Source organism: Topomyia yanbarensis, chromosome 2 (genome assembly GCF_030247195.1).
Source record: "Topomyia yanbarensis strain Yona2022 chromosome 2, ASM3024719v1, whole genome shotgun sequence".
NCBI classification, from domain to species: Eukaryota; Metazoa; Arthropoda; class Insecta; order Diptera; family Culicidae; genus Topomyia; species Topomyia yanbarensis.
The window spans coordinates 4515121-4542958 of record NC_080671.1 but is presented as its reverse complement, the minus strand read 5'-3'; the positions used below and the strand labels follow the sequence as shown (position 1 = coordinate 4542958).

At 41.6% G+C, this 27838-nt stretch overlaps 1 protein-coding gene across 2 annotated transcripts in view; it reads left to right on the top strand.

Annotated features, from left to right (window-relative positions):
- The window catches only part of LOC131682420 (apoptosis-resistant E3 ubiquitin protein ligase 1), a 246792-nt gene that overhangs the window by 202943 nt on the left and 16011 nt on the right, over positions 1–27838 (top strand). Inside the window, exons 3-5 of one of the 2 annotated variants that reach the window (XM_058963869.1) lie at positions 14524–15730; positions 15784–15984; positions 16075–16225. In XM_058963869.1, the coding sequence (XP_058819852.1) occupies positions 14524–15730; positions 15784–15984; positions 16075–16225 (1559 nt within the window). Of the gene's footprint in view, positions 1–14523; positions 15731–15783; positions 15994–16074; positions 16226–27838 lie in introns of both variants that reach the window. The other variant, XM_058963868.1, reaches the window with a different exon arrangement.

The following is a 27838-nucleotide window of genomic DNA, read 5'->3' as shown; positions in this document are numbered from 1 at the left end:
GATTTAGAGAAATAAAAATAAAAATGTACTGTAAGTGTATCAGACCACAGAGAACAGACGTCCATCTTTAGCATTCAACTTGTGTAAAATCTCTAATGGTTTCGAAGTTAGTTGGGATATCCAAACCAGGTGCGTTACTGTAGTCATTTTTTTGTGGCTGAGTTCTACAGAATTGACAGCGGTTATTCCTATACCCAGTCAAACTAGCCCGGAACCGGTTCGAACTTCCAGCATGAATTCCAGTTCAAATGCATCAACCGATAGATTCGGAATCGGTTGTTTTCTTTGAGCAAGATTCCATACCTAGGGGCAGATCACTTGAGATGCATTTTTAAAAATCAGCGAAATTAAATGCATTTATTTACATCAAAATAGAAATTCATAATGTATTTTGCGTTGCCTGCAATGTGGTTTGCGTTGCGTGTAAGACGTCAAAATCCTACAGAAAAACTAGCCCTACATTTAACAAAACGTCGAACAAAGTGGATCAGCGTAGGACGTTTGTTAAACAAACTTTTCTGCGAGGAAGTGCCAAGCTGATGCAAAAATGGAAATTAAATGCATTTTTTCTAATTTGATGCAAATTTGTTATACATTCTTAGAGTGATCTGCCCCTAGTTCCATACTGAATCCATTCAGGATTTCGAACCGGTTCCGGAATGGATTTGACGGATAGTTGGGATAGGTTGGTGTGGCGGCGCTAGTGTTTATCGTATATTAATTCAAATGTTTACACACGTTTCTTAAATATTTTTGTTCGATCATTGATGTCTGTTCTCTGTGCTTAGACTAACAAGACTTGTACTTTTTTTTTCTCTACAATATTGTTCAGGATTAAGGAATTGCACGCTCTTGTTTCCCTTATAGCACAGAGAACAGACGTCCATCTTCAGCATTCAACTTGGACCCGGGCCCCGTGGTGGTGGAGGAACGCTACGTGGGAAGCTGAGCTGCAAGCAACCGGGCGGGTCATAGGTGGTGGATAATGCTTAATCGCGATAGCAACTAGTTGTGATTCGCGACCCGAACCAGCAGCGGGGGCTGACTGCGGGTGTGGTAGGACGAGGTAGTGGGCCCTATACGTCCTAGGCCTAAATACCACATGCCCTAAAGCAGCCCTGACAAGGCGAGTCAGCGCCGCCTTTAAATAAGCGCTTAGCCCAAATCCCTCTCCTCCCGTTATCCTTCCTTCCTTCCTTCCTTCTGCGGCTGTTCGCCCATCTAAATATGGAAGCTGTTCTTCAATGTCAGCTTCTTTCACCGAACAGCCTAGATAAGCCGTGTAGTGTCGGTAGTGGTTGTTTCAACCGGCTAAGAATAACACTACGGACTACCTGTTTCAGTGGTAAAAATCTACCAAACAGGGAACCCCAATTCCATAGTGTCATGCGACCCGTGCTATGGGTAAAATTGTTGAGGGGGTTTAAAACATTCTCAATGGCGAACGGAGCCTGGGAAAAGTCGGGCGAACTCCCCAGTATGCTGCATTACGCAGCGGAACGTTCACTCTACACACCGATTTTTTTCACCGATGATCCACTTAATTTTGCCGAATTTTTGTTGGCTGGGGGTTTGCAGAGACTCTCGGCTGATGGTACTTCGGTGAAGTTTTGTTGAGTTTCGATTATCAAATTTCGATGTGTACAGATGAACCTGCCCAGAGGCCGTGTGGTATCCGGCCTAGAATTGAGCCACTGGAGTCCTGCTGCCATGTCGTAGGAGGCGACTGAAAGTAGGAGACCCTAAGTCAAGGTGTAGTTCCGTGCCGAGGACTTAATGATTGGAGGGTCTAAAATATGCCAGTCGCGCACGGAGCATTTTGGGTTTTGCCCTTGCTGTGTTATGCGAATCTCTGACACAGTGGACCATTATTTTCTTCGCAAATCGTGGGAATCAAATGATCATGTCCCATTTAAACCTGATATGGCTCGCTAAATGCGTTAACATCCCAACTCGCTTGGTGTCCTCTAGTTGTTGTGCAATTTGTGTTGGAGATGAAATGTACAGTTCTCTAATCAAAAATGGTTAGAATAGCACAAGTCAATCTCCAACATAAACGTACAGCAACTATGAATTTATCTCGACTCATGCAGGAAGGTAAAGCTTCCATAGCATTGGTTCAAGAACCGTATTTCCATAAAGGAAACTTCTATTTTGGAAAGTTACTTAACACTGCCTTCATTGCTTACAACAAGACAGGCATGACTAACCCACGTGAAATGCCTCGTGCTTGCATTCTTGCAAATAAGGCTATTGACGCGTGTCTCATATCGGAGCTCACAACTCGCGATATCTGTGTTGTCACAGTTACATTGACTGTCGAAAACGTAGACAAAAAATATATATATTGTTCAGCATACCTACCGCATAACGAATCATCTCCTTCTGATGATTTCAAAAGCGTTGTATCATATTGTAGCAGAAATGGGCTTCCGCTCATTATCGGCAGTGATGCGAATGCTCATCACATCATTTGGGGCAGCTCAGACATCAATCTGAGAGGCTCTGAACTGATGGAGTACATAAGTAGTACAAATCTCCATATTCTGAATGTGGGAAACCGACCAACTTTTGCGAGGTCTGGGAGGGAGGAGGTGTTAGACATAACACTTTGCTCTGATAGAATTTTGCATGAACTGGGAAATTGGCAGGTTCCAAATGAAACTGAACCGTCTCTATCCGATCATAAATATATATTTTTCGAGCATTTTCATGTCACCTTCAATGTGGTGACCTATCGTAATCCTAAATCTACAAACTGGGACCTCTTTTTGGAAAACTTGGCGACTAAATTTCATGGATATTTTCCAACAATTAGTCAACTAGACGACTTAGATGACGTCGTGGATACGACAAACTCATTCATCTTAGCATCCTACGAAGAAGCTTGTCCACTTCGTACTGTTAAATCGACTAGGGGAACCCCTTGGTGGAGGGCTGAGCTTGAAAGAATGAAGAAAGTTATGAGAAGAGCTTGGAATCGGCGTCAGCGTGATGACTCCAGGGCTTTCAGGTCAGCTCGTAGTGCATATAAGAAATGTCTTAGATCTGCAGAACGGGCTGGCTGGCAAAGCCTATGCACTAATGTCTCTAGTCTGAACGAGGCTAGCAGATTAAATAAAATTCTCTCCAAATCGAATGATTTTCAGATGAACTCCTTGAAAACCAGAGATGGTGTTTATGTGACGGACGAAAAAGATGTTCTTAATTGTCTCTTCGACACACACTTTCCAGGCTGTATCGATCCGGAGTTGATCAACGTTCACAGATCTCATTCTGGTGATTCGGACTCGTGGGCGTTAGCACGCACATTGGTTTCCACTGAATCGGTCAAGTGGGCAGTTGACAGCTTTGCTCCATACAAATCACCCGGAAAAGATGGGATACTTCCCGTGCTACTGCAAAAGGGATTTGATATTCTTAAACATGTCTTGAAAAAGATTTTGCTTTCCAGTCTTGCTACCGGGTATATCCCGAAAGCATGGCGAGAAATAACTGTTAGATTTATTCCCAAAGGGGGGCGCTCAAGCTATGAAGAAGCCAAGAGTTTTAGGCCAATCAGCTTAAGTTCTTTTCTTCTGAAAGCTTTGGAACGGATAATCGATCATCACATCAGGAACGTTAGTTTAGTTGAATATCCACTGCACAAAATGCAACATGCATATCAGTGTGGGAAATCCACGATCACTCTGCTTCACGATGTTGTTTACAACATTGAGAAAGCCTTCTCGCTCAAGCAATCTAGCTTGGGTGTATTCCTAGATATTGAGGGTGCTTTTGACAATGTGTCCTTCCAGTCTATTCTGGAAGCGACGCGCGGTCATGGGATACCTGCATGTATCTCAGGTTGGATAAACGCAATGCTTAGTAACCGCATGCTTTGCTCGTCACTGCGACAGGCTGAGATACGGAAGTTGAGTATTTGCGGTTGTCCTCAGGGCGGCGTTCTGTCACCTTTGTTATGGAACTTAGTAGCTGACGGCTTGTTGAAGAAACTCAATGAGCTTGGATTTCCAACCTACGGGTTTGCTGACGATTACCAAATACTAATTACTGGATTTTGCATCGGAACAATCTTTGACTTGATGCAACAGGCATTAAGAGCTGTCGAACAGTGGTGTCGACAAGTTAAACTATCAGTTAACCCAAGCAAAACTTCAATGGTTCTTTTCACGAAGAAGCGAATAACAACCGGGGTTCGTCCCTTGCAGTTCTTTGATTCTGAGCTACTGTGTGCGGATCAAGTCAAATACGTTGGAGTCATATTGGATTCCAAACTGAATTGGTCTGCTCACATTGAGTTCAGAGTCAAGAAAGCGTGCATGGCCTTCGGGCAGTGCAGACGAACTTTTGGAAAGACCTGGGGTCTCAAACCTAAATACATCTATTGGATTTACACGGCAATTGTACGTCCAATACTGTCATACGGATGCCTTGTGTGGTGGCAGAGGGGAGAGGTGGTGACAGTCCAGTCAAAGCTAAACCATCTGCAAAGAATGGCGCTCATGGCGTTGACTGGTGCTTTCACCACGACTCCGACTGCTGCTCTTGAGGCACTTCTAAATATCAAACCATTACACATACACTTAAAACAAGAAGCACTATCATGTGCATACAGACTGCAGGTTACTGGGCTTTGGAACAGTAATCATGTTGATCTTGCTACCAGTCATATACGATTGTGGTCACAAATGGTTACATGGGGTGAAGATATTCTTGCTCCCAGCGATATTACACTCACTTGTAGTTTTCCTTACAGGACATTCCATGTGAAGATTCCCTCTCGAGAGGAGTGGTTGTCTGGCTTTATGGAAAGACAACAACAAACGCAAGTAGTCTGTTACACTGACGGTTCTCTGATGGAGGGACGTGCTGGTGCTGGTGTCTACTGTCGTGAAATGAGATTGGAACAATCTCACTCACTAGGTAGATATTGTACTGTATTCCAAGCAGAAATCTTTGCGATTATGTGCGGGGTGCAATCGGCCCTTCAACTGAGTTTGTCCGGCAGAGTTATAAACTTCTGCTCCGATAGTCAGGCTGCAATCAAGGCCCTTAGCTCAGACAAATCCCGGTCCAAGCTAGTGATCGCGTGCCGAACCCAAATCGAAGAACTAAGCATTGTCAACACTATCTACCTTGTCTGGGTGCCCGGACATTGCGGTATTACTGGAAATGAATGGGCTGACGAATTGGCCAGGGCAGGTTCAGCGATTGACTTCGTTGGTCCTGAGCCCGCCCTGCCAATTTCGACAAGTTGGATAAGGGAAAAAATACGGTCCTGGGCTTTGTCCGAGCACCGCAATTATTGGAGAAATCTACAAACGTGTCGCCAAACAAAGGCGTTTCTAGAACAACCATGCCCAGTGGTTTCGAAAAATCTCTTACATTTTTCGAAGCTCCACTGCGGCATGCTGACCAGGGCTTTAACCGGCCACTGCAAACTCAATTATCACATGGCAACTATTCAGCGCGCTGAGTCTTTTTCATGTGATCTTTGTGAATCCGACTACGGAACCTCATATCATCTGATATGCAACTGTCCAGCGCTAGCGCAATTGCGATTTCGAGTCTTCAGCCGTCCTTATATAGACGAAACCATGTTTGGTCGACTGAAACTCAGAGACATACTAAAGTTTCTTATCCAATGTGGTAAAGAGCTTTAGGATTATTCGCAGGCAAGTTGAACTACTTGTGAGTTTAACTTACCTGTTGTTTATTTTTGTTTTGTGCTGTTATTTTTCCCACCCTTCCAATTCTACTTCCCCACTCCTCCTTGTCCTTTCCTTCCACTCAGGAAATGATGAAAACACACGGCAAGGCACAAATCCCCGACTATGTACGGGGAACGTGCCATTTGAGCCAATATATTCTGATTCCTGATTTGTTAAACAAACTTTTCTGCGAGGAAGTGCCAAGCTGATGCAAAAATGGAAATTAAATGCATTTTTTCTAATTTGATGCAAATTTGTTATACATTCTTAGAGTGATCTGCCCCTAGTTCCATACTGAATCCATTCAGGATTTCGAACCGGTTCCGGAATGGATTTGACGGATAGTTGGGATAGGTTGGTGTGGCGGCGCTAGTGTTTATCGTATATTAATTCAAATGTTTACACACGTTTCTTAAATATTTTTGTTCGATCATTGATGTCTGTTCTCTGTGCTTAGACTAACAAGACTTGTACTTTTTTTTTCTCTACAATATTGTTCAGGATTAAGGAATTGCACGCTCTTGTTTCCCTTATAGCACAGAGAACAGACGTCCATCTTCAGCATTCAACTTGTGTAAAATCTCTAACGGTTTCGAAGGTAGTTTGGATATCTAAACCAGGTGCGCTACTGTCGTCATGTTTTTTTGTGGCTGAGTGCGACAGAATTGACAGCGGTTATTCCTCTACCCAGTCAAACTAGTCCGGAACCGATTCGGACTTCCAGCATGAATTCCAGCTCAAATGCGTCAACCGATAGAGTCGGAATCGGTTGTTTTCTTTGAGCTAGATTCCATGCAGAATCCATCCAGGATTTCGAACCGGTTCCGGAATAGATTTGACGGATAGTTGGGATAGGTTGGTGTGGCGGCGCTAGTGTTTTTAGTATATTAATTCAAATGTTTACACACGTTTTTTTAAATATTTTTGTTCGATCATGGATGTCTGTTCTCTGTGATCAGAGGTAAAAATATTTTATAGCATTGGTGCGACGCTTGATCCATGAGGGACGCCTGCTTTAACGGGTAGCTTATTAGATTTACAATTCTGATAAGAATTCTGATAAGAAACCTGTAGGGTACGCACTTACTATTTATCTATTAAATTCTGATTAGTTCGACTGGTCGGTCTATGAAAGTACCATCTCTATCACTTAAAATACATGTGTTTTGACAGCTCGTAGTTTTCAATAGCAATTTGATCACTCGTACTTTGAAAGTGCTGAGTCCAAATTGTGGGAAGTGAGCAATATATGTGAAGATCATCCAGTAAAGTTCAGCCGAAATTCCGGCTGGTTCCAGTTAGTATTTCGGCTCTAGTGAGACAATCGATTCTAGTTAGAATCGGTTATGTCACCGGAGCCGAAATTAGTCACTGCACAGTGACGTCATGCATTAAATGTGACAGGGTGTGGTCCTGTTGATTACATTTTGAACTTAGAGATTATTCATATTCTCAAAATGATACATTGGGAAGCATTTGAAATATAATTAATTAGTTAATTAATTGCAGCCCGGGGACAACTTGACAGATAGTGCTTGTTTCATATATGTACCACTAATTTGATGGTGGCGCTAGTATGCCTTCTCCGTACGAGTACCACGAACAACGAAACGAAATTGTTTCAAGAGAAAAGCGTGTTTCGTTACGTGTGTTATGAACGCCGTCAATGCAGCAAGAACAACATTTAGAAAAAGCGTATTCCAAAATGTGGATAAAGAAAACAATTATTTGAGAATAAATTTATCCCTAACTGGAAACTACAGACACTTTATACACAGACTAGCGAAGTGTCAAAAATTGCAGCCAAACGGACTGTCAAAAAGTGCAGCCAAACGAGCATGAGGGTTTTTGTAGGGGGAGTGCAAGAGGAAGCCCATGCAAAGCTTATGGGAGCTTCCGTGATGCCAGTTTACATCCATGGTTGCTAGTTTTTCTGTTTTTCTCTCCGCTAGTCTGTTATATAAAGTGTCTGTACTGGAAACTGTCAGCAAGGTACATAAATCTTATTATAAATTTAAGTGGAAGTCGTTGTTTTTTTTTGTTTTATTGTTGTGTGATGTGTGTAATCGGTAAATCATTTGTGCTTTTTGCCCAAGAAATATGAATGAAAATCATTTTGGCCAATGAAAGTAAATCACCAAGCCTAACAATTCGTGAACATATGACATCTTATTTCAAATTAATTAAGAACGTCAAGAATTCTAGAATTTCGTTTGGGAATATAAACGAAATATGTAGGATTTTCTACACAGTTAGCAAAATTGGTTTTGGATAGAATTTGTGCGCTTTTACCAGAATTCTGGCAGCAAACCGGTAGTGCCCGGTTTTAGCAAGAATACTGCAGGAATATACAATTATGTTCGACTCTTGCCAGAGTTTTGTTCGACATTTGCAATAATTCTTTCCAAAAGATTTTGCGATGGTTTTGTTACTGATCCCTTCAGAATTCATTTCGCATATTACTCAGTTCCAGCCCGACAGAAAACTAATTGAACGGCGTCTATCGGAGGATTTCATGTTGGTTCGATCCCGAAGATTTTCGGAAATTTCAATATAAGTGGAAGTGGCTCGATTTTGAAATTTTCTTGTATTCCTGAAAATCGATTTATTTTTCTTGGATTTTGTAGATCCAAAATGAAATCTATGTTTCTGTTAAGGTATGGACAGTTTCTAATTTGAAGAGCGAAATAAATTTGGTGATAGAAATGCTTAAATTCTTCATTTTTTACAGATATAAAAAATAATAGATGGGATGCGCCTTTTTTAAATTTTGTTCCATTAGAGCCGCCATGACATCATCAAATCACCACAAAATTCGCTTAGGAGCTCAATATATGGGAGCTGTCAAGTTGTCCCCGGGCTGATTAATTGTTATCACTAAGCTTATTATAATGGAATCCAAAATTGTTAAGTCCAAACTGTAAACAAAAGGACCAGCACTTGTCAAATTTGTGAAGCTAGGGCATTTCATACAATGGTCAATACGAACTGGAACCAGCCATTTCCGGCTTAGCTTAACTGGGTAATAATGGTCGATAGAAAGCAGCGATGCCAGATGTGAAGACGTCTTCATTTTGAGAACATTTGAAATGTTATGAAGACATGTTTTTCATTTTGAAGATTTTTCGGATGTCTGGTTTGTGGTAGAATTCTAGCTCATAATCAATAACCGATTCAAAATCCTGGCTGTTGAAGACAAATGAAGACATTTTTTGTGATATGACATTCGAAAAATAAACCTGCGCGGATACGAAAAATTACCTCAAATTGAGTTCTTTGACTCAATCTGGGGGTATCGTGGAATAAGGTAAAATTAGGTAAATTGTGTAAAGGTATACTGAACCAAGAAATCTGATAAAAATTATTAAAAACATTACAACATTACACGTTGATTGCAATCCCATTCATATTATGTGTATCCATTGAAAGTCACAGGAGAAGAACAAATAACTTATTATTGCACATCAATAACATTAATTTAACGAATCGATGCATTGTATGTGACCGAAGCTTATCTGTATTATGTTGAATGATGTTTTGAGTTGGTTAGTAAAATAATCTTTAATGGATTGATATGTCGAGTCTTTATTCAAATATTCAACGTTATTTAATGAATTGAATTTTCACGATACATTAGTGACAAATTCAAATTATTTGATTAGGCAACTTGCACTGATCATGATGGCAATACTGCGAAATGAGCTCTGTGATAACGAAAACAGTATCCCACAAGTCAAATTCGAAGAAGTCAAATTGCCTCCACGCTGGCTCCAGAAATCGCTTAATAGTTGTCTTCTCTTGTTTTAGCTCAAAACTACCTAAATTTAAGTTAAAAGAACTTATTCTATGGGTTGTTTATTTTCCGTGTGGTATCCAGCGATGCCAGATGTAAAGACATCCCATTAAAGCTTAGCCGGAAATGAACTGTAATTTTGGCTGGTTCCAGCTTGTTTTCCGGCTCCAGTGACACAATCGAATCTAATTATTGTGTCACTGGAGCCGGTATACAAACTGGAACCAGCCAGAATTGCAGTTCATTTCCAGGCTGAACTTAACTGGGATGTCTTCATTATGAAGTTATTTGAAAAGGTGTGAAGACTCCCAGTAAAGTTCAGCCAGAAATGAACTGGAATTCTGGCTGGTTCCAGTTCGTATTCCGGCTCCAGTGACAGCCGATTCTAACTAGAATCGGTTGTGTCACTTGATCCGGAATACGGACTGGAACCAACCAGAATTTTGCTTCATTTCCGGCTGAGCTTAACTGGGCTAGAGCACTCTAGCCCAGTTAAACTCATTCCGGAACCGGTTCGGATTTCTGAATGGAGTCATTATGGAATGCAACAACCGATGCCGACTCAGAATCGGTTGTTGCATTTGATTTGGAATCCATACTGACTCCATTCAGGATTCCGAATGGTTTGACCGGGAGTTAGAGTGTTACCAAGACGAGTTTGATGTATCCAAACGAGCAGAGATCTGACGTATTTCTATTGTGAATACGTCAAATTTCATGTTCGTTTGGATACGTCATGGCTTCATCACAGAGAACAGACATCCATGATCGAACAAAAATATTTAAAATACGTGTGTAAACATTTGAATTAATATACGATAAACACTAGCGCCGCCACACCAACCTATCCCAACTATCCGTCAAATCGATTCCGGAACCGGTTCGAAATTCTGGATGGATTCAGCATGGAATCTAGCTCAAAGAAAACAACCGATTCCGACTCTATCGGTTGACGCATTTGAGCTGGAATTCATGCTGGAAGTCCGAATCGGTTCCGGACTAGTTTGACTGGGTAGAGGAATAACCGCTGTCGATTCTGTCGCACTCAGCCACAAAAAAACATGACGACAGTAGCACACCTGGTTTAGATATCCAAACTACCTTCGAAATTGTTAGAGATTTTACACAAGTTGAATGCTGAAGATGGACGTCTGTTCTCTGTGGCTTCATGGTCACACTCTAACTCTAACTAGAGTGCTCTAGTGAAGACAAGTTCATTTTGAAATCCAATTTTTTTCGGATGTCTGGCTGATTTTTGACAGAATTCTGGCATTAAATCAAAAACCGATTCAGAATCCTGCTCGGTGAAGACAAATAAAGACATTTTTTTTATGGAATGTTAAGACATTTGAAAAATATACATGGTATATCAGCTAGTATCCCTGCGTCAAAATTTTCTCCCAGATGGAAATTTCGTTGAACATGTCTCAAATGTCTAGCTAGATTTGCTAGAGATAAACCGATGTTTAGCAAGCATATTTCGCTCGGATGTGCCTGCCAGAAATCCCCCAAGTTAGCTGGCAGCGAAATAAAAGTTCTGGCAGAATTTCTGGGTGTCTGGCTGGCAGAACTCTGCCAGCCTGCCGGTTCAAATGGAAAAACTGTTTCTAGTAGAATTTTTCGCCTTACTGTTATTAACGGTTTTTCCAGCCGGATTTCTACCAAGCAACAAACAGCCAGGACCGGTTTTGTAGCGCTTCGAGTTTTCCTTACATTTTTTTTCGTATTTTTTTAAATATAAAATATTGCGAATCTTTTCTTAAATCCACTTTACATCTTTTCAGCCATGCGCCACCGGACCGTGCGTCAAATTACGCGCCCATTCAATTTAAATCCGTGCGAATGTGAAAACGATTTGACGTTTATTTTCGTTTCGTTCGCTCTCGAGTTTATCCTATATAGCAACACCTGGACGAAACGCTAGATTATCTCGAGATAGACAATATATTTATAATAAAAACATGGCTTTAGTAATTGGAGACATGAAATTCATATTCATCAGATCAAACACAGACTAACAAAGGAGAATCGGTGAGGCGAATCTGCACGAAATAACTAGCAGGAGTATAGTTGAATTCTGGCAGGACCATTTTGATAATTTTGACAATTGCCAGAAGCTTTTTTTCTTGGCGGAGTGCTGCTCACTGCCCCATTAAACCATTCGTTATATATGGCAAAATCGAAAAAGGGACGAAATTTGAAGAAACATGGACGGATTGAAAAATATAGAAAAATCAATAGACAAATGGAAAACGAGAAAAAGTGGAGAAAATTTTAAATAGTATACTTCGGGCAAATCGAAATGGCGGAAATGAAAAATATAAGAACCAGAAAAAAGGAAAAAAATTTAAAAAATGAAAGAAAATTAAATAATTTAAAAAATAAAAAAAACTATGAAGTAGAAGAAATATGAACATGAGCACAGAAAAAATTAACAAAAGAAAAAAACTAAAATGGAGATTAAAAATGGAGAAATTTGAATACCTGAATATTTTATAAAGAATATGACCAAACAAAATGAAAATGAAACAAAACATATAGAAAATGCCAAGGTAGGCTAAATGGAAGTATGATGAACGATAAATAAGGAACAAAAGGAAAATTTCAGAAAACAAAGGGAAGAATGAATAAAACAAAATGAAAATAAATAAATAAGACGACAGAAAAAGCGGAAAAAAAATGAAATTAATTAGCGAAATGAAAAATTGGGACAAAGCTAAATATGAATATGCAAAATGTGAAGAAAAAGAGAAATGTAAAAAGATACAACTGGAATAAAATATAGATAAACGGAAAAAAATGTGGAATGTTAAGATCAGAAGTAATAGAATACATTAAAAATGTGGAAAAGACGTAAAAACAGAATAAAATCAGCACAATTGAACAAAATTAAAAAGTTGAAGGCAAAAAATTGAAAAAAGAATTTAACTAGGCAAATTTTGAAAAGGGTTGTGTGATATTCTGGTTTCAAAAACAGAATTTTTCCCACTTTTGCTGTTGTCGTATACATCTTGAAATGTATTTCTGGAATGTTGCAACTTATTTTTAGTAAACAGTGTAACAAGAAATCAATACGTTCAAGATGCGAAAATTATACAGCCGTGATTCGCTGGTTGCGCCACAGCCTTGTCCAACTAACGAATTTAATTCGCTAGTTGGACCAACTGACAAATGTCAAAAACTCTCCAAAGGAGATGTTGGCAGTGTAAATACATCTGTTCACATCTCTAAATATTGTTGGATTAATTGTCAAAGTAAATTTGACATGAGATTTTGGCGTTCATATGCTTTTTAGTTAGACAATGGTTCAACTAGCGGAGGTCTAACTAAAAAGCGGTCCAGTTAAAAAGTGTCCAACCAGCGAATCACGACTGTAATGGCTCAAAAACTCACGTGAAAATATTTTGAAACGGGCGATTTGTTTTTATTTATTGAAAAGTTTTAAATATAGGTCTACTACATGTTTGTTCCTATAATTATTCGTAATGAGTTGCTCGGCGAGAGCAGTTGGTGGGGGAATGCCGGCATATTCGCTTTGGTTATGCCATTAGAAGCTGGACGGAACGGAAAGGCTCATGCACGGCACGAGAACGTGCGAGAAAGCGATAGTAGTGTATATTTGCGAAAGCGTTACGTACATTTTGAACCTTAATAACTTTCCTTCTACTAAACGGATTGCTAATCTTGTTTCATAAATCGGAAGGAAAACGTTCAACGCTTGCTACCGATACGTTATTTGCTATATAAAAGAATTTAAATAGTTCAAAAACTACTTTAAATGAGAATCACAACACAATGGAAATTGAATAAATAGAAAGAACGAGCTGAATAAGCTGTAGTCCGGCTCTCATGCCAAAAAACAGTTCATTTTCCTATACACGTCAGCGATCCAGATTTTCTGTGCTTGATTAATCGATACCAGCCAGTTGCTGTAGGCGTTCAGACATATTGTGTGAACTGTTTGGATTTAGTGTCTAACTGGCGCCGATTTTGGTGTTGGTTGGGATACATCGTCCAACTGCCAGCAAGTTGGTGTCAGTTACTGACGAGTGGAACACGAAACATTCAAATCCAACTCATGCGTAAAATGGTTAATCCATTTTTAGGGGAAAACATGATGTACGTTTTGGTGACTCTTCTTCTTCTAAAGTTCTCTTGCCAGTGCCATTTTTTCGAATTACTGGAAATTCGGGAACATTTATCCAATTAATTAAAAATCCAAATGTCGAAACATGAACAACTATCGTGGTGCTTCGGGGTCAGTACAAACAGTACCAAATCGACGATCAACGTAGCTTCATGGCTGGATGTTGAACATAGAACCCAATGTCTAACAACCTACATAACAGGGAATGCTCTAACTGATCTTGTTTACCCCGACCTATGCGACACTAGAGCGTTACACGATATAACAATCGCTAAAAGGGGGTTCAACGGTAGTTTTTGCAGTTTCGATACTCTCAGATCGAATGAAAATGGTAGGAGATTTTTAGTTCAGGAATAGTTCAGGGAAGCCACTTGCGTCCGTTGATTTTTCTGCTCTGTTTCATTGTACATACTACTCCAAAGCGTTGGCAGGATAGAGCATTGTGGGACTCCTGCCGTGATTTGAGCTACATTATGTTTGTATTCATGATTTCTGGCTTTGTCACTATGTCTGGCTTTTCTCAGATTATCTTCTTGGTCGATATATGGAATTTACTTTCCCTCTTCCTCGACATGCATCTTCCATTTTGTTTTTTTCCGAACATGGATTTCGGGAACCCTTTGACGTGTTAAGTATATACGACTCCAGCATAACATGTTCACGTTAGAAGGCGTTCACGGTGGTCTTGCTAGTTTCAAAACATTCATTTTACTGTTTTACCTATTCTTTTAATTTTTATTGCTGAACATTAACCCAAAAAAAAACTCAATATAAACAAGCAAATCTCCGACTAACCAAGGGAACGTGCCTTTTGAGTCATTATGTTCCGAATCAAAGCTAACCACTATATCCCTTTTTCTCTCTTTCAGGCTGGTCTCCATCGAGGTAACCTCACTGGAGGATGTCTACTGGCTCGAGGATTCCCGCGCCAACCAGCTGCTTGGGAAGGACTGGTCACTTTGGTCGCAGGCGCGCCAAAAGCTGCCCACATCCAAATCGAACCTGGAAGCACTGAAGGCAGACCTGTGGTCAACGGTTGTGAAATCCAGCCAGCACCAGGACGCTTGGACATGGGGTGGCATGCTGGTAGTGTCGGTCTCGGTGGCCGGTTTGGTGACACTGGCCGCCATGACACAACCCTCGTTGGCCCCGGAAGCACGACATTCCCTGCTTCAGTACGTGACTGGCAAGTATCTGCTACCGGCCAACTGCAAGGTGCACTGGGACTGGCAGGATCCGGCCATCGTCGGAGGAACCATGTGCTTTACGGTACGATTTCACCAGCGAAATGGCCACGCCTATCCCATCTGTGATACGGATCAGTTCTTCGTGGAAGTCACTGAAGGTACCAGGAAAATCATAACAATCAGTGAGCTGGGATCGCCAACCGATCCTAACAATGCCAACATTGCCAAGGTCAAGTTCACCGTCCGAACAGCTGGTCAGTACAAGATTTCAGTATTGATCGGATCGAGCCACATTGCTGGCAGTCCGTTCGTGAAAACCTTTGTTCCAGGTCCAATGGATGCTCGTCGGTCACGACTAATCCGTCCGGCTAGTACGGTGGTGTGTTGCACCGGGGCACCTACATTCCTACATATTGAACCACGTGACGAACATGGAAACACGTGTCAATTCACACCGGACTGTGATCCCATCAAGGGTTACAAGATTGAAATTTTCGATCTCCATGGTAACCATAGTGATAAGCATTGTAACGCAATTACCCTCTCCTACGATAAGGTAAACTCTAGGATTAGTCTAACTGCCCTCTTTCCGGAACCGGTTTGTCTCCGGGCAGTCATCAGCTACGACAGCCTTCAAATCCCGAATGGCGATTTCGACATTATTGTACTAAGTAGCAGCGATACAACGCTGGTCCACAAAAACATTGCTTCCAGGAAGCACAACATTTGCTACGAAGCAAAACTTTTCGGCATCTTTGGTCAGCAGCGGTGGTCAAAGCCACGGAAGGTACTCTGCTACGTTGGACCGAAGCAGGTCACCATCAAGGAGATGATTCTCAAAATCATTCCCAAGCGAATTGCTACTTTCCGGTTGTGTCCTTCTACTAAGGTAAGGGCGTGTAATCTCGTGGGTGTTATAGTAAATAAATTTTGTTCTTACAGTTCCATTTTCTGCCACCGTCCAACATCCAGATGAACAACGGTCACGGTTCCATTTTCATCATCGACGATGGCTGCCAGCCAAAGATCGAACTAGCCTCGAAGGAACGCAACGTGATCGCGGCCACATTTACACACTTCCTGCTGAAGAACATTGGCGGTTCGGAGACCTTCAAGGACAAGCAGGATTTTTTCTACCACGAAGTGAGACTCGTACGCTCAAACTGAACCGGAAGAACCTAAGGATTCTTATCGATGTTCATTTTCTTTCTCTCTCTTGTTCACTTTCAACAGGTGCGAAAGTTTCATTCAAACTACTACCACGAAAAAATATCACTCAAGGTGCAGCGGGACAGAATCCTTGAGTCAAGTATGAAGGCGACGAAGCACTTCTCCGTGTCCGACTGGTGCGGCAACTTCGAGGTCACCTTCCAAGGAGAGCAGGGTGAGTACATGCTCGGAGGAAACGTCCCCCCTTAGGTACTGGCGGTAATCGCATCAAATCAAAAATAGTTTTGGGTGCATCCTTTTCTGGTTGAAATTTTAGGTTCAAAATTTTGGAGAGTTCGTTAAACAGATTTGATAAACATCACTTCGACACAGCACAACACTTGCTGCGGAAATCTGTAGCGGAGTCTAAGTGTGATCAGATAACGCAAAATGATCGGCGATTTAGACGACAGGAAGATATTCATTTCAGTTAGTGTCTTATCGCGCAGATGAAGGATTTGTTATCGCCAAAATTAATGGTGTCTTCTTCTGCAATTGCTACGCACCTTCGCGATGGATGATCGATCAATTCACAGAAATATAAGGTAAACTCGATAAACTGGCAGAAGAGCCTACCGATCGGGGACTAGTCGCCATAGCCGGCGATTTCAATGCCTAGGTAGTCTACTTGAGGCCTTTGCAAAATTCAATGTAGATGTTTCCAACCATGGTACCACCAGCCCCTACCTCCGGGAAAGTCGAGAATCGGTTATTGAGGTTACCTGCTGAAGCAAAGGGCTGGAAGGAAGCTTGATAGGAGTGTGTGCGAGGAATATTGGCGGTCCGTTGGAAGCGCATGTGACTCAATCGAACTAGTGGAGATGGAGAACAACGAAGTTCGAAGCGTTGAAATTTGAGTGCTCTGTACGTCAGCGCAGATGAAGTGCATGTTGTCACAGAGCTCGGAGAAGAATGCAGACAGCTCACAATGTCGCTGAAAGAGCAGCTTTAAGACCAGTATATAAGGCCGCACTTAACAAGGAAATCAAACTCAATAAGAAAACCTGCCTAGAGGAGCTTAACCGCAACGTTAATTCAAAACCGAGGGGAGACGCCTTTAGAATTGCCATTGTGAAAATAAAACGACGGTTTACCGGATAGGTGCCCGTAGAAATAAACAGCAGTTTTACCGGATAAGTGCCCGTAGAAGATAGGAGTCACTGTAAAAGCGCTATTTCCACGGCAGGAACCGACGGCCTGGCCGCCCAAGCCGTGCGGGCGCAGGATGACCACGAACAAGGAGCTCAAGTAACCAACAAGGTGGCGTTGTTGCCGAAGTCAGACAAGTCCCCTGAAGATCCTTCAGCATACAGGCTGACATGCCTGTTGGATATAGTCGGCAAGGTGCTTAAAAACAATCCTTTACATGCTTCCAATATACACGGAGGGTGAGAATGGCACATCCAATATGCAGCTCGGATTCCGGAAAGGTAGATACACTGTGGACGCAATAGGAACGGTCGTGGAAACTATGGAGGTAAAAGAGAAGAGGAAACCGTTACTGCGGAGTGGTTACGCTAGACGTAAAAAAATACCTTTAACAGTGCCAGTTTGATTGCACTCGCCGATTCGCTGCACAGATTGAGAGATTCCGAGTACCACTGTAGGATTCTGAGGGGCCACTCTTAGAACCGGACACCGATCTATGAAACAGACGCCGGGAAAAGAACTCCATACTCGATCCGACTCTTTGGAATGCTATGTATGACGAAGTATTGAAGCTGCGACTCCCCAAGGACATGAAGATGATTGTCAATTTGGTGGACGAAGTGGTGCTTCTAGTGGTCGGTGTATCACTGGGTGAAGTACAAGTACTCGCCACGGAGACGATAGACGATGTGGAAAACTGGATGCGCGAGCAGAAGCTGACGTTAGCACACCACAAAACCGAGGTGGTTTTGATAAGGAACCGAAAGATGCAGCAGGCGGAAATGTCTGTAGCAGAGTGGACTAGAGTGATGATAGACGATCAGCTAAACTTTGATAACCACATCAACTATGCATATGGGAGGGCCGTAAAAGGGATCCCGATACTATCTCGAATAATGCCTAACAAATCGGTGATCAGCAGCAGTAAAAAGCGACTACTGGTGAGTGTCCCCATATCGGTGCTCAGATACGCAGAACCTCCATGGGTGACGGCACCGCAGACTAAGAGGAACAGAGCTTGGCTGGACAGCACGTTTAGGCTGATGGTCATGCGAGTGTCGAGCGTATACCGAATCATCTCGTCAGAGGTAGTTAAAGTGCTAGGCGACTTGACTGTTTCAATATGTATCTGAACAGATTCGGCAACGCATTGTCTAAGGAATGTGTGCGAACAAAGTAAAATGGAACGCGGTGAACAGAATAGTCAGAGATAGATGTCTGTGGAATAGTCGTTCGACCCACTGCCACCGCAGGGAAACTCTTCGTCGAAGTAGTGTAATATAAGTTTCCCAAATCATCAAATCCCAAAATCACAGAAGTTTCATTTTGAACATATATTCGTCATATCTATCTTACTCTATTTTTCCTCCCCCTCCTCACTGCCGTTTGCTCGTACACTCGAATTCGTAAGCTTCGTCTGTTCCTAGGTCGCTTAAGAAAATCGATTGGAAGATGACTGCTACCGCAAACTTTGCGCCACCGGAAGCAAATCTGTCAACCATTTGCCGCTGCCGGAACGAAGACTTTCTGCTACTGCAAAAAAACCCTACGGAGATACCGTGCTATAACATCCGGAGAATGTATGTACTAAAATTATGCTTACTTCCTTGAGGAAGGTTTCTTCCGACTAAGCCTGACTGTGGATGTTTGCATGTGGTCCCCACTGGACTTCCGGAACCTTTAGCTAGTTCGTGTTCCGCATATTGAAATTTTAAGTCTTGTTTCTTAACAAGCCGAAAATAATATATTGATAGCATACACAATTGATGTTTCTCCGTGGGGGTCCGTGGCAACCCGGCGTGAGAAATGGTACGATGGGGGAGGGGGGGGGGGGGGGTGCTAAAATCACTCAAAAAATGTTACGTCACACAGTGGCACCTGTTCATACAAAGTTGTGACAAAACTATAAAAATTGATCTATGTGGCTAAAACTTGGGGTTTTAACTAATTTTGGGTCGCTGAATCCATTTCTGCTATCAGTTTTGATATTCCATATTTCATTTTTTCGACTAATTTTATATAAACCCATTTGAATGCGTTGGTCGTTAAAGGGTTAATATAAACATTAATCATAGTAGCTAAACTCATCGGATAGCAGAAATGGTTGCTAAACTAGTTAAAATCGCTATTTTTCAGTAATATGATGTTGTTTAGGCAATTAATTTGTAAGGAGATTTATGAGCTACAGGGCGTCTCCATATGGGTATTTTCAAAAACATAGATATACCAACTTCGGCGCAAAAATGTGCAAGATGAGCCCTATATATCTTGAAACTACAAAAAATTTGGAGTCAGATTCATGATAAGTGACCCATGGGAGACCATCTCAAAAATTGGAAGACGTATAAAGATAAATTACTGATATGATATAAAACTTTTTATATTAAATTTTTTTGATGCAGAACAAACGTAAATCAGTTTTGTACAAAAATCTCCCATCTATAGTTTAGCATATTCATTCTTCTTTCCAATGAGCTTAACATTGCTCCAATTGGCTGTGTAGTTCTTGAGATATCGCCATTTGAAACTCTAAGGTCCTAAAAATTCTAATGAATTGAATTGAACAGAAATCCTCGACATCACTCGCTTCAACGAAATGTTAAAAATTCATTTTTCATCCGATTATAGTAAAATTTTGAGATATCTTTATTCAAACTGAGAGAAAAATAAAATAAATATCTACAAAAGAATTACAAGACATTGATTTTTGGGGTTTTGTCACTCGTCGTGCCACTGTGCGTCATTTATGGATAATCCCTAAGTTGACGCTAGGTACTTGAAGGCGACGGACAGAGGATCGTTTCGCAAGATTGGATGTGTAGATTTCTGTAGAATTTATTGAGCTGACGATTTATTAGGGAACTCAACCCGCTTCTATCATAAGAATTCGAAGAATTTATTTGAATATTTGTTCCTTCACCAAACGTTCGGTATATATTCCTTGAACCTATCAAAAACTAAATATATGCTGTTTCGTTCATCTAGAAGAGCTATAGGCGTGCATCCAGACCCAAGAATGGGACAGTCTGTAATTCAGGAAACTAACTGCTTCAAATATTTAGGACTTCACTTAGACCCCACACTCTCCTGGATTAAGCATATAACATCTATAGAGAGAAAAGTTGCATCGTTATGTGGGGCTATGCGTAAAGTATGCTCTTTTGTTCCCCAGCATGTACTTCTAAAATTTTATTATGCGCACATCCACTCATTGCTGAACTACCTTGTATCTGTGTGGGGCCGTGCCAGTATCTCGAATCTGAAAAAGCTACAAACGCTTCAAAACAGATGTCTTAAAATTATTTATAAAAAACCATTTATGTACCCTACTATTTTGTTATACAATAATAATGCCCATAACATTTTACCTTTGCTTGGGTTGACTAACTACCAAACAATAATATACATCTGTTAACATGATAACCTTGAATTTAATTAAAACACATTTGCAATGTATAAACCTTTATAATACTCTGTTTACAATAAACGTGTATATTCTTCACTTCCCTCTAAGAACGGTTGGTTTCAAAATCGTCCAATGAAGGACGTTTGTTGGACCAATTTGGACAACGTCCAAATAACCGTTCAACAGATGTCCATCGTTGGACCCGTGTTGAACGATTTTGCAACAATTTTTTGGACGTCTCAGTGGGTTCTATCAATACAACCAATGTCACCGGTCGTATAATTATTTTCTCTGCGTATTTTCCTATAGGTTATGGGCCCAGCCCATATGCCTTGGAGCGATTATAAACGTTTTATTTTATCGATCCGGAAGATAATCGACAAAAGAAATGTCAACAAGTGGCGGTAGTGCTAACGGTGGCTCCAGCGGTGAGCGAAATTTGAATGCAGGAGGAAACGTTTCACTGCCAGCAATCGAGAGACTGCGTGGCCGGGAAAATTACAGTTCGTGGGCGTTTGCAACCAAGATGATTTTGATTCGTGAAGGAACTTGGGACGCCATCATACGGCAAGGAGATGATCCGGAAGATGCGCAGACGTTGCGGGCACTAGCAACAGTTTGCCTTTGCATCGAACCAGTCAATTACAGTTTAGTCCAAAGTGCTAAAACAGCGAAACAAGCCTGGACCAATTTGAAAAATGCATTCCAGGATGATGGGATGACTCGACGAATAGGACTACTGCGTAAATTAACAAGTATACGTTTGTCTAATTGTTCGTCAGTGGAGGAATATGTCAGCGAGTTGATGTCAACCAGCCACAAATTGTCGGAAGTTGGTTTCACGGTTGATGATACATGGCTGGCGAGTCTGTTGCTGATGGGGTTACCTGAAATGTACGAACCGATGATAATGGGCCTCGAGGCGTCTGGGACACGGATAACTGCGGATGCTGTAAAAGCCAAAATTCTCCAGGATGTCAAAATGGATACTGTACCAAAAACAAGCAGCAGCTCGGGAGCTTTTTACAGCCAGCAACGAAAAGGGAAGAAAAACATAAAATGCTTCAAATGCAAACGATTGGGGCACTACGCTTCGGAATGTCAGCAGAATGGTTCAACAGACGAACAGGAGAAGCCTGTTAAGCGACATGCGGCAATGGGAATGTTTCACAAATTACACGATATGGAGATGGATTGGATATTTGACTCCGGAGCAAGTTCGCACATGTGTAGCAGTAAGGCGCTTCTTGAAAATGCAATAGAAGTGTCGCAGAAAGTCAATGTAGCAAACGATGCGGAGTTGTCTGTCATCGCTTGTGGAAGCGTGCAGCTTGAAGCGGACATTGGAGGTGAATCATGTCAGCTAACGATGTCCAATGTTTTGTGCATTCCAGACTTGGCGATTAATCTGTTGTCCGTGAGCAAAATCTGTAGCAAAGGCTATCGTGTACTGTTTACTGGAGACGTATGTGAGGACTTTACAAACTTTGCTTGAGCCGCAAGCAGGTTTCGTGTGCAGCACAGGCTGAAGACGATGCGGTAATTTGGCATCGTAGGATGGGGCACTTAAACGTGCAGAGCCTGAACCAGCTTCGAACTATGGTGAAAGGAGTCGAGTTTAGTGATGCAACGATGCCTTCGTGTGTAACATGTCTACAGGGAAAGCATCATCGTCAGCCATTTAGCAAGCAAGGGTCTAGAGCAAGTGAGGTCTTGGAGTTGATTCACTCCGATCTGTGTGGACCGATGGAGGTTGAGTCACTAGGAGGAAGCAGATATTTCCTGACATTCATCGACGATGTCAGTCGAAAGTTGTTTGTATATTTCCTGAGCTCCAAAAAGGAAGTATTGGAATGCTTCAAGGACTTCAAGGCATTTGCGGAAAACCAAACTGGAAAACGGATAAAGCGACTCCGAACTGACAATGGAACAGAGTATGTGAATCACGACATGCGGAGTTTCTTACGTAGCTCCGGTATTCACCATGAAACTACAGTCCCTTACAATCCAGAACAGAACGGGCTTGCTGAACGCATGAATCGAACGGTTGTAGAGAAAGCGCGATGTCTGATGTTTGACGCTGGATTAGATAAACAATTCTGGGCGGAAGCAACAGCGACGGCAGCATTTCTTATTAATCGATCGCCGACGAAAGGTGTAACGGTAACACCAGAAGAGCGGTTCAGCGGCAAGAAACCGGATTTATCTGAACTGCGAGTGTTTGGTGCAAAAGTGATGTGCTATATTCCTAAGGCACACAGATGTAAGTAGGACGCAAAATCGGAATCTGGAATATTTCTTGGTTTTGCCGCTCAGTCAAAAGGGATGCGAGTATACATACCAAGAACAAAGAAGGTAATCGTTGCTCGCGATATAATCTTTGTGAGTGAGGAAGAAAAGATGTCTCCTGACTTTCCGACAGAAAAGGAAACAAAAGTAATTCCAGACAGCAAATGTACAACAATGCAGTTTCTTGATGGAGATAAACCTGTTCTCGGCGATGCTGGTCCGACGGTGACAGTAGAAGCAGTGATTCCGGAATCTTATGATAGCGATGGTGATGAATCTTACTTCGACAGCTCATATGATTCAGTAACAGTACCTACACCGGCACCGAACGCGCTCCCTCCGCAACAAGAGGATCCACAAAATGTGGTCAGGCACAGCGAAAGGGAGCGCCGACTTCCAGGCAAGTATCAAAATTATGATGTGACGTGCAGTGTTCTTCCTCAAAGTTTTACCTTATCGCAGGAAACATCAATGTACGCTGGTACTGAGCCAGAGTCATTCCGAGATGCTATGCAGTCCAACGAAAGGTTGTTGTGGCAACGTGCAATGGAAACCGAGATAGAGGCTCTGGAATCAAATGACACCTGGGAACTAATCGAGTTGCCACCAGGACGGAAGGCCCTGAAGTGCAAATGGGTCTACAAGATAAAGGAGAGACCGGATGGGTCGTTAGAACGGTACAAAGCCCGTCTCGTGATAAAGGGGTTTTCGCAAGTTAAAGGCATCGACTATAATGATACTTATTCGCCTGTGGTGAGGTATGCCAGTATCCGGTATCTGATGGCAATGGCAGCTCAAATCAATTTGCGCATTCATCAGATGGATGCTGTAACGGCCTTTTTACAAGGCGAATTGTCTGATGAGGAGATTTATATGGAACAACCGGAAGGATTTGTTAGTTCGAAGGATCAGCAGAAAGTGTATCGCTTACATAAGGCGCTGTATGGTTTAAAGCAGGCCAGTCGTGTGTGGAACATAAAGTTGGACGCTGAACTGAAGAAGATTGGACTAAAGCGATCCAGTTACGACCCGTGTGTCTACTTCAAATCAGACGGAAGGCAAATCATTGTCATTGCAGTATATGTTGACGATCTTTTAATGTTTTCGAACGAACAAAAATGGATCCATGATGTGAAGCGACGGTTGTCTGCTAAGTTCCATATGAAGGATCTCGGAGAGGCTAACCAGATACTGGGTATACGAATCACCCGAGGCGATGGAACAGTCATGCTAGATCAAGAACGGTATATCGAAGATTTGCTACAACGTTTCCACATGACTTACAGTAATACGATCTCGACGCCCGCTGATGTCAACCAACGATTGACGAAGGCGATGGAACCCACAACTGAAACAGAGAAAGCAAGAATGCAGAATATTCCTTATCGTGAATTGGTGGGGGGATTACAATTCTTAGCGCAGTGTACTCGACCTGACATTGCATTTGCAGTTAATGCTGTTAGCAGTTTTTGTAGTAATCCTGGTGAGGCTCACTGGACAGCAGCGAAGCGCATTCTACGATTTCTCAAGGGTACAAAGACGAAGAAGTTGGTCTACCAAAAACGAGCTGGTGCAGTTTTCGAAGGTTTTAGTGATGCTGATTGGGGCAATGACCCTGATTCAAGACGATCGATTACCGGCTACGTTTTCCAATATGGTGACGGATCAGTGTCTTGGAGTTGTCGAAAACAACCAACGGTGGCGCTTTCTTCGACAGAGGCTGAGTATATGGCATTGTCGTCTGCATCACAGGAAGCTCTGTGGTGGCGCGGATTTTGTGCTGAGTTATTAGGTAATGTGCAATCGATTCCAATTCATTGTGATAATCGCAGTACGATTTGTCTGGCAGAGAAGGAGATCGGCTACTCACCCAGGAGTAAACACATCGATGTCAGGCATCACTTTGTGCGGGAGCAGTTAGAGAATAAAATGATAAAGTTGCAGTATATCAGCTCAGATCAACAAAAGGCCTGTCGCAGCTCCCAGATTTGTACAAGCGCAAAATGCTTTGGGTATTGCCTAAATTCCCGGTTAAGGGGGAATGTTAACATGATAACCTTGAATTTAATTAAAACACATTTGCAATGTATAAACCTTTATAATACTCTGTTTACAATAAACGTGTATATTCTTCACTTCTATCAATACAACCAATGTCACCGGTCGTATAATTATTTTCTCTGCGTATTTTCCTATAACATCCACAATGCTTTGCATAATACTATTGCTCATAATAATCTAGAATTTACAACAGGCATTCGAGCTCACAGCACTAGACAAGCCAATCATTTATTATACTCCAGAGTATCCACGAACCTTGGTCAAAGACGCATTTCTTTCATCGGACCTAAGTTATTCAACCAGCTTCCTACTGATGTAAAGCAAATAACATGTCGCACTCGTTTCCAAGCAAAATTGAAACTAATTTTAAAAAATAAAATAGGAGAATTTTTAATATAAATTTCGTTCACCACCAATCGGGCTTATTCCTTTAGCTATAATTGGTTAACATTTTTTTAATAAAAACAATTGATAAATGCATTTTTTCTAGCAATAAGTAATAAATAAATTTAAATTATTATGAGCTTCCTGCAAAGCTACGATGGGACCCTTAAAAGGATTCTTTTCCGCTGGGTACTCGCCGTAGCTTCTTGTCAAATTTTGTGTTTTGTCGGTCTCGTATTGTTTTTTTTGTTCCCAGCGTTTCCGCGATTCGTAACTTTGTTTTGTTGTGCTGACCTTTTTTTTTTGTACGCTGAGAACTGATGTGTCCACTACCAGGGGGCTCCGTTTGTGAGCTTTTTGGTGTGGGGGTGTGAGGCGGGCTATTAATAAAGAAAAAAAAAATGGAAACGGGTTAAAATATAGAAAACCCATTTGGAGGCAATGAAGGGAGCATCTATTAAAGAGACTGTACATTACGATGCCAACAGTTTGTATGGAAGAAAAATAATAATCGAATTTTATTACTAGACACACTTCGAAATCATAATAGAAGTTTGGAATGTATTTAGCGTTGCGTGTAAGACGTCAAAATCTCACAAGAAACTAGCTCCACATCCAACAAAATATCGAACAAAATGGATCGGCGTAAGGCGTTTGTTGGACAGACTTGTCTGTGAGGGAGTGTAAAGTTGATACAAAAATGTACATCAAATGCATTTTTTCAAATTTGATGTAGCTAGTATTAAACACTGACTTCCCGTTTGAATCATACACATTGAACTCTGATCTTCTTTAGATAATAGACAATCCACTAAAAATTCTAAACATTTAGAAGAAACTGAAGTAGGAATAGTCATCGTGAAAGTTTTCTCGAAATTTCGCCAACATGTTTTATTTTGACTGAAACAAGCAAATAATATTACTGGCGACAAGCCTTGTACGAAAGACTACTGTGTTTAAATGCTCGCTCACAAGGTTGAGATCGACGGTGCAGCCACCGTTTCGAGTTTCATGAGCTACTGAAGTACGGAGTTGGCTATTTCAAGGACCCCTTGCTCTAACAAGCAAAGATTTTGCATGGCAATCGCACTGGACGGGACAAAATGGTGCATCCTTTCAAACGCGTATCAAGTAACCTTTGGAAGGAGATTTCACATAACCATGTCCATAGTTCTTGGCCTTCGAAATATGAGATAAGACAAGGAGTTTTCGGCGTTTCCAGGAACACCAAAAATCTCATGTGACATTGTAACCAGAGATTCAACTTAGTGCAGAACTCGTTGATGACCGACAACTTTGTGATATTGTGGAACTATTCCCGGCATCGAGTAGGCTTAAATTCTCACCGTACACCGTAGGGTTGTCTTCTCGTTTAGAATTGATCTAGCTTACTGCACGATCTTTGCTACAGCTTTGAGGAGAGGGGCTGCTTCATTACCCATGACCACAAATCTATCCCATTATATTTCTATGAAACTGAGTAAACGAACGATAAATTTTGCAATATTTTCACCATTTTTTTAATTTGAAGTCTTTGCAGTTGAAATTTTCGTGTTGTGCAACTCGAGCACGTTAATTGTTTATTCTTTTTCTCTCCTTTTTATTAACGACTAAGAGTTAGTCAATTTTTTCCTCTTTTATGTTGTAACGACATTTAATTAGCAAGGGACTGCAAGGTGTGAAATATTTTTCAACATTAAGAGCCATAGTACTAAAGGAAGAGCAAGGTGTATCCACTTTTCTTTTAAGAAATAGAATCTCAGCTGTGCGCTTCTTTGACATTTACATTGGCTTTCTTTTTCAGTTCGTTCAGTTCAGTTTTTTCGAACAAAAATCTAGTTTGTCTTATTTTATCATTTATCCTCACTTTTTAACGGGCGTTCAATAAAAATGAGAATGATTTCAATATCTTTGTATAAATAAAGTAAAGAGCGTAAATTCTTTTCTCTCCAAGACAATTTCTCTCTGGACTCCCTAGAAATGGGTGGCATTTTTCTTTTCGCTCGGGTGCTGTCAGTTTAATCGAAGAGGGCGTCGAAACAGCAAGCACTCCGCGAGTGCGTTGTAGGGTTTTACAAAACGCATGGTCACCATGGAAAAAAGTTTACGGTGCACCACTTTGGAGACGAAAACGTGCCCGTGGGTACAGGTTACCAGATCCTGGCATCCCTGAGTGCGGAGCGGAAGGCCGGTAGCGGCCGTCTGGCGAAGATAATGACGAAGAAGAAGAACGACGCGTTGAAAAAGCTGTTCGGCAACAGCCGAAAATATCACTACTCTCATACCTTGATTTACCGAACCCTAACGATGGAGGACATCATCTGTTGGAAGAAGACTCGGTTCCCCGAGTACACGGGCGAGCAGATAGCGATTATGAAATCGCTGTGCAGGTGCATGACGAGGAACTACCGCGGGACATCGTTCGTGCTGGACGACGAAAGTTACTTTCCGCTCTCGAAGACCCATATTCCAGTAATTGATAGCTACTATTACAGCGAC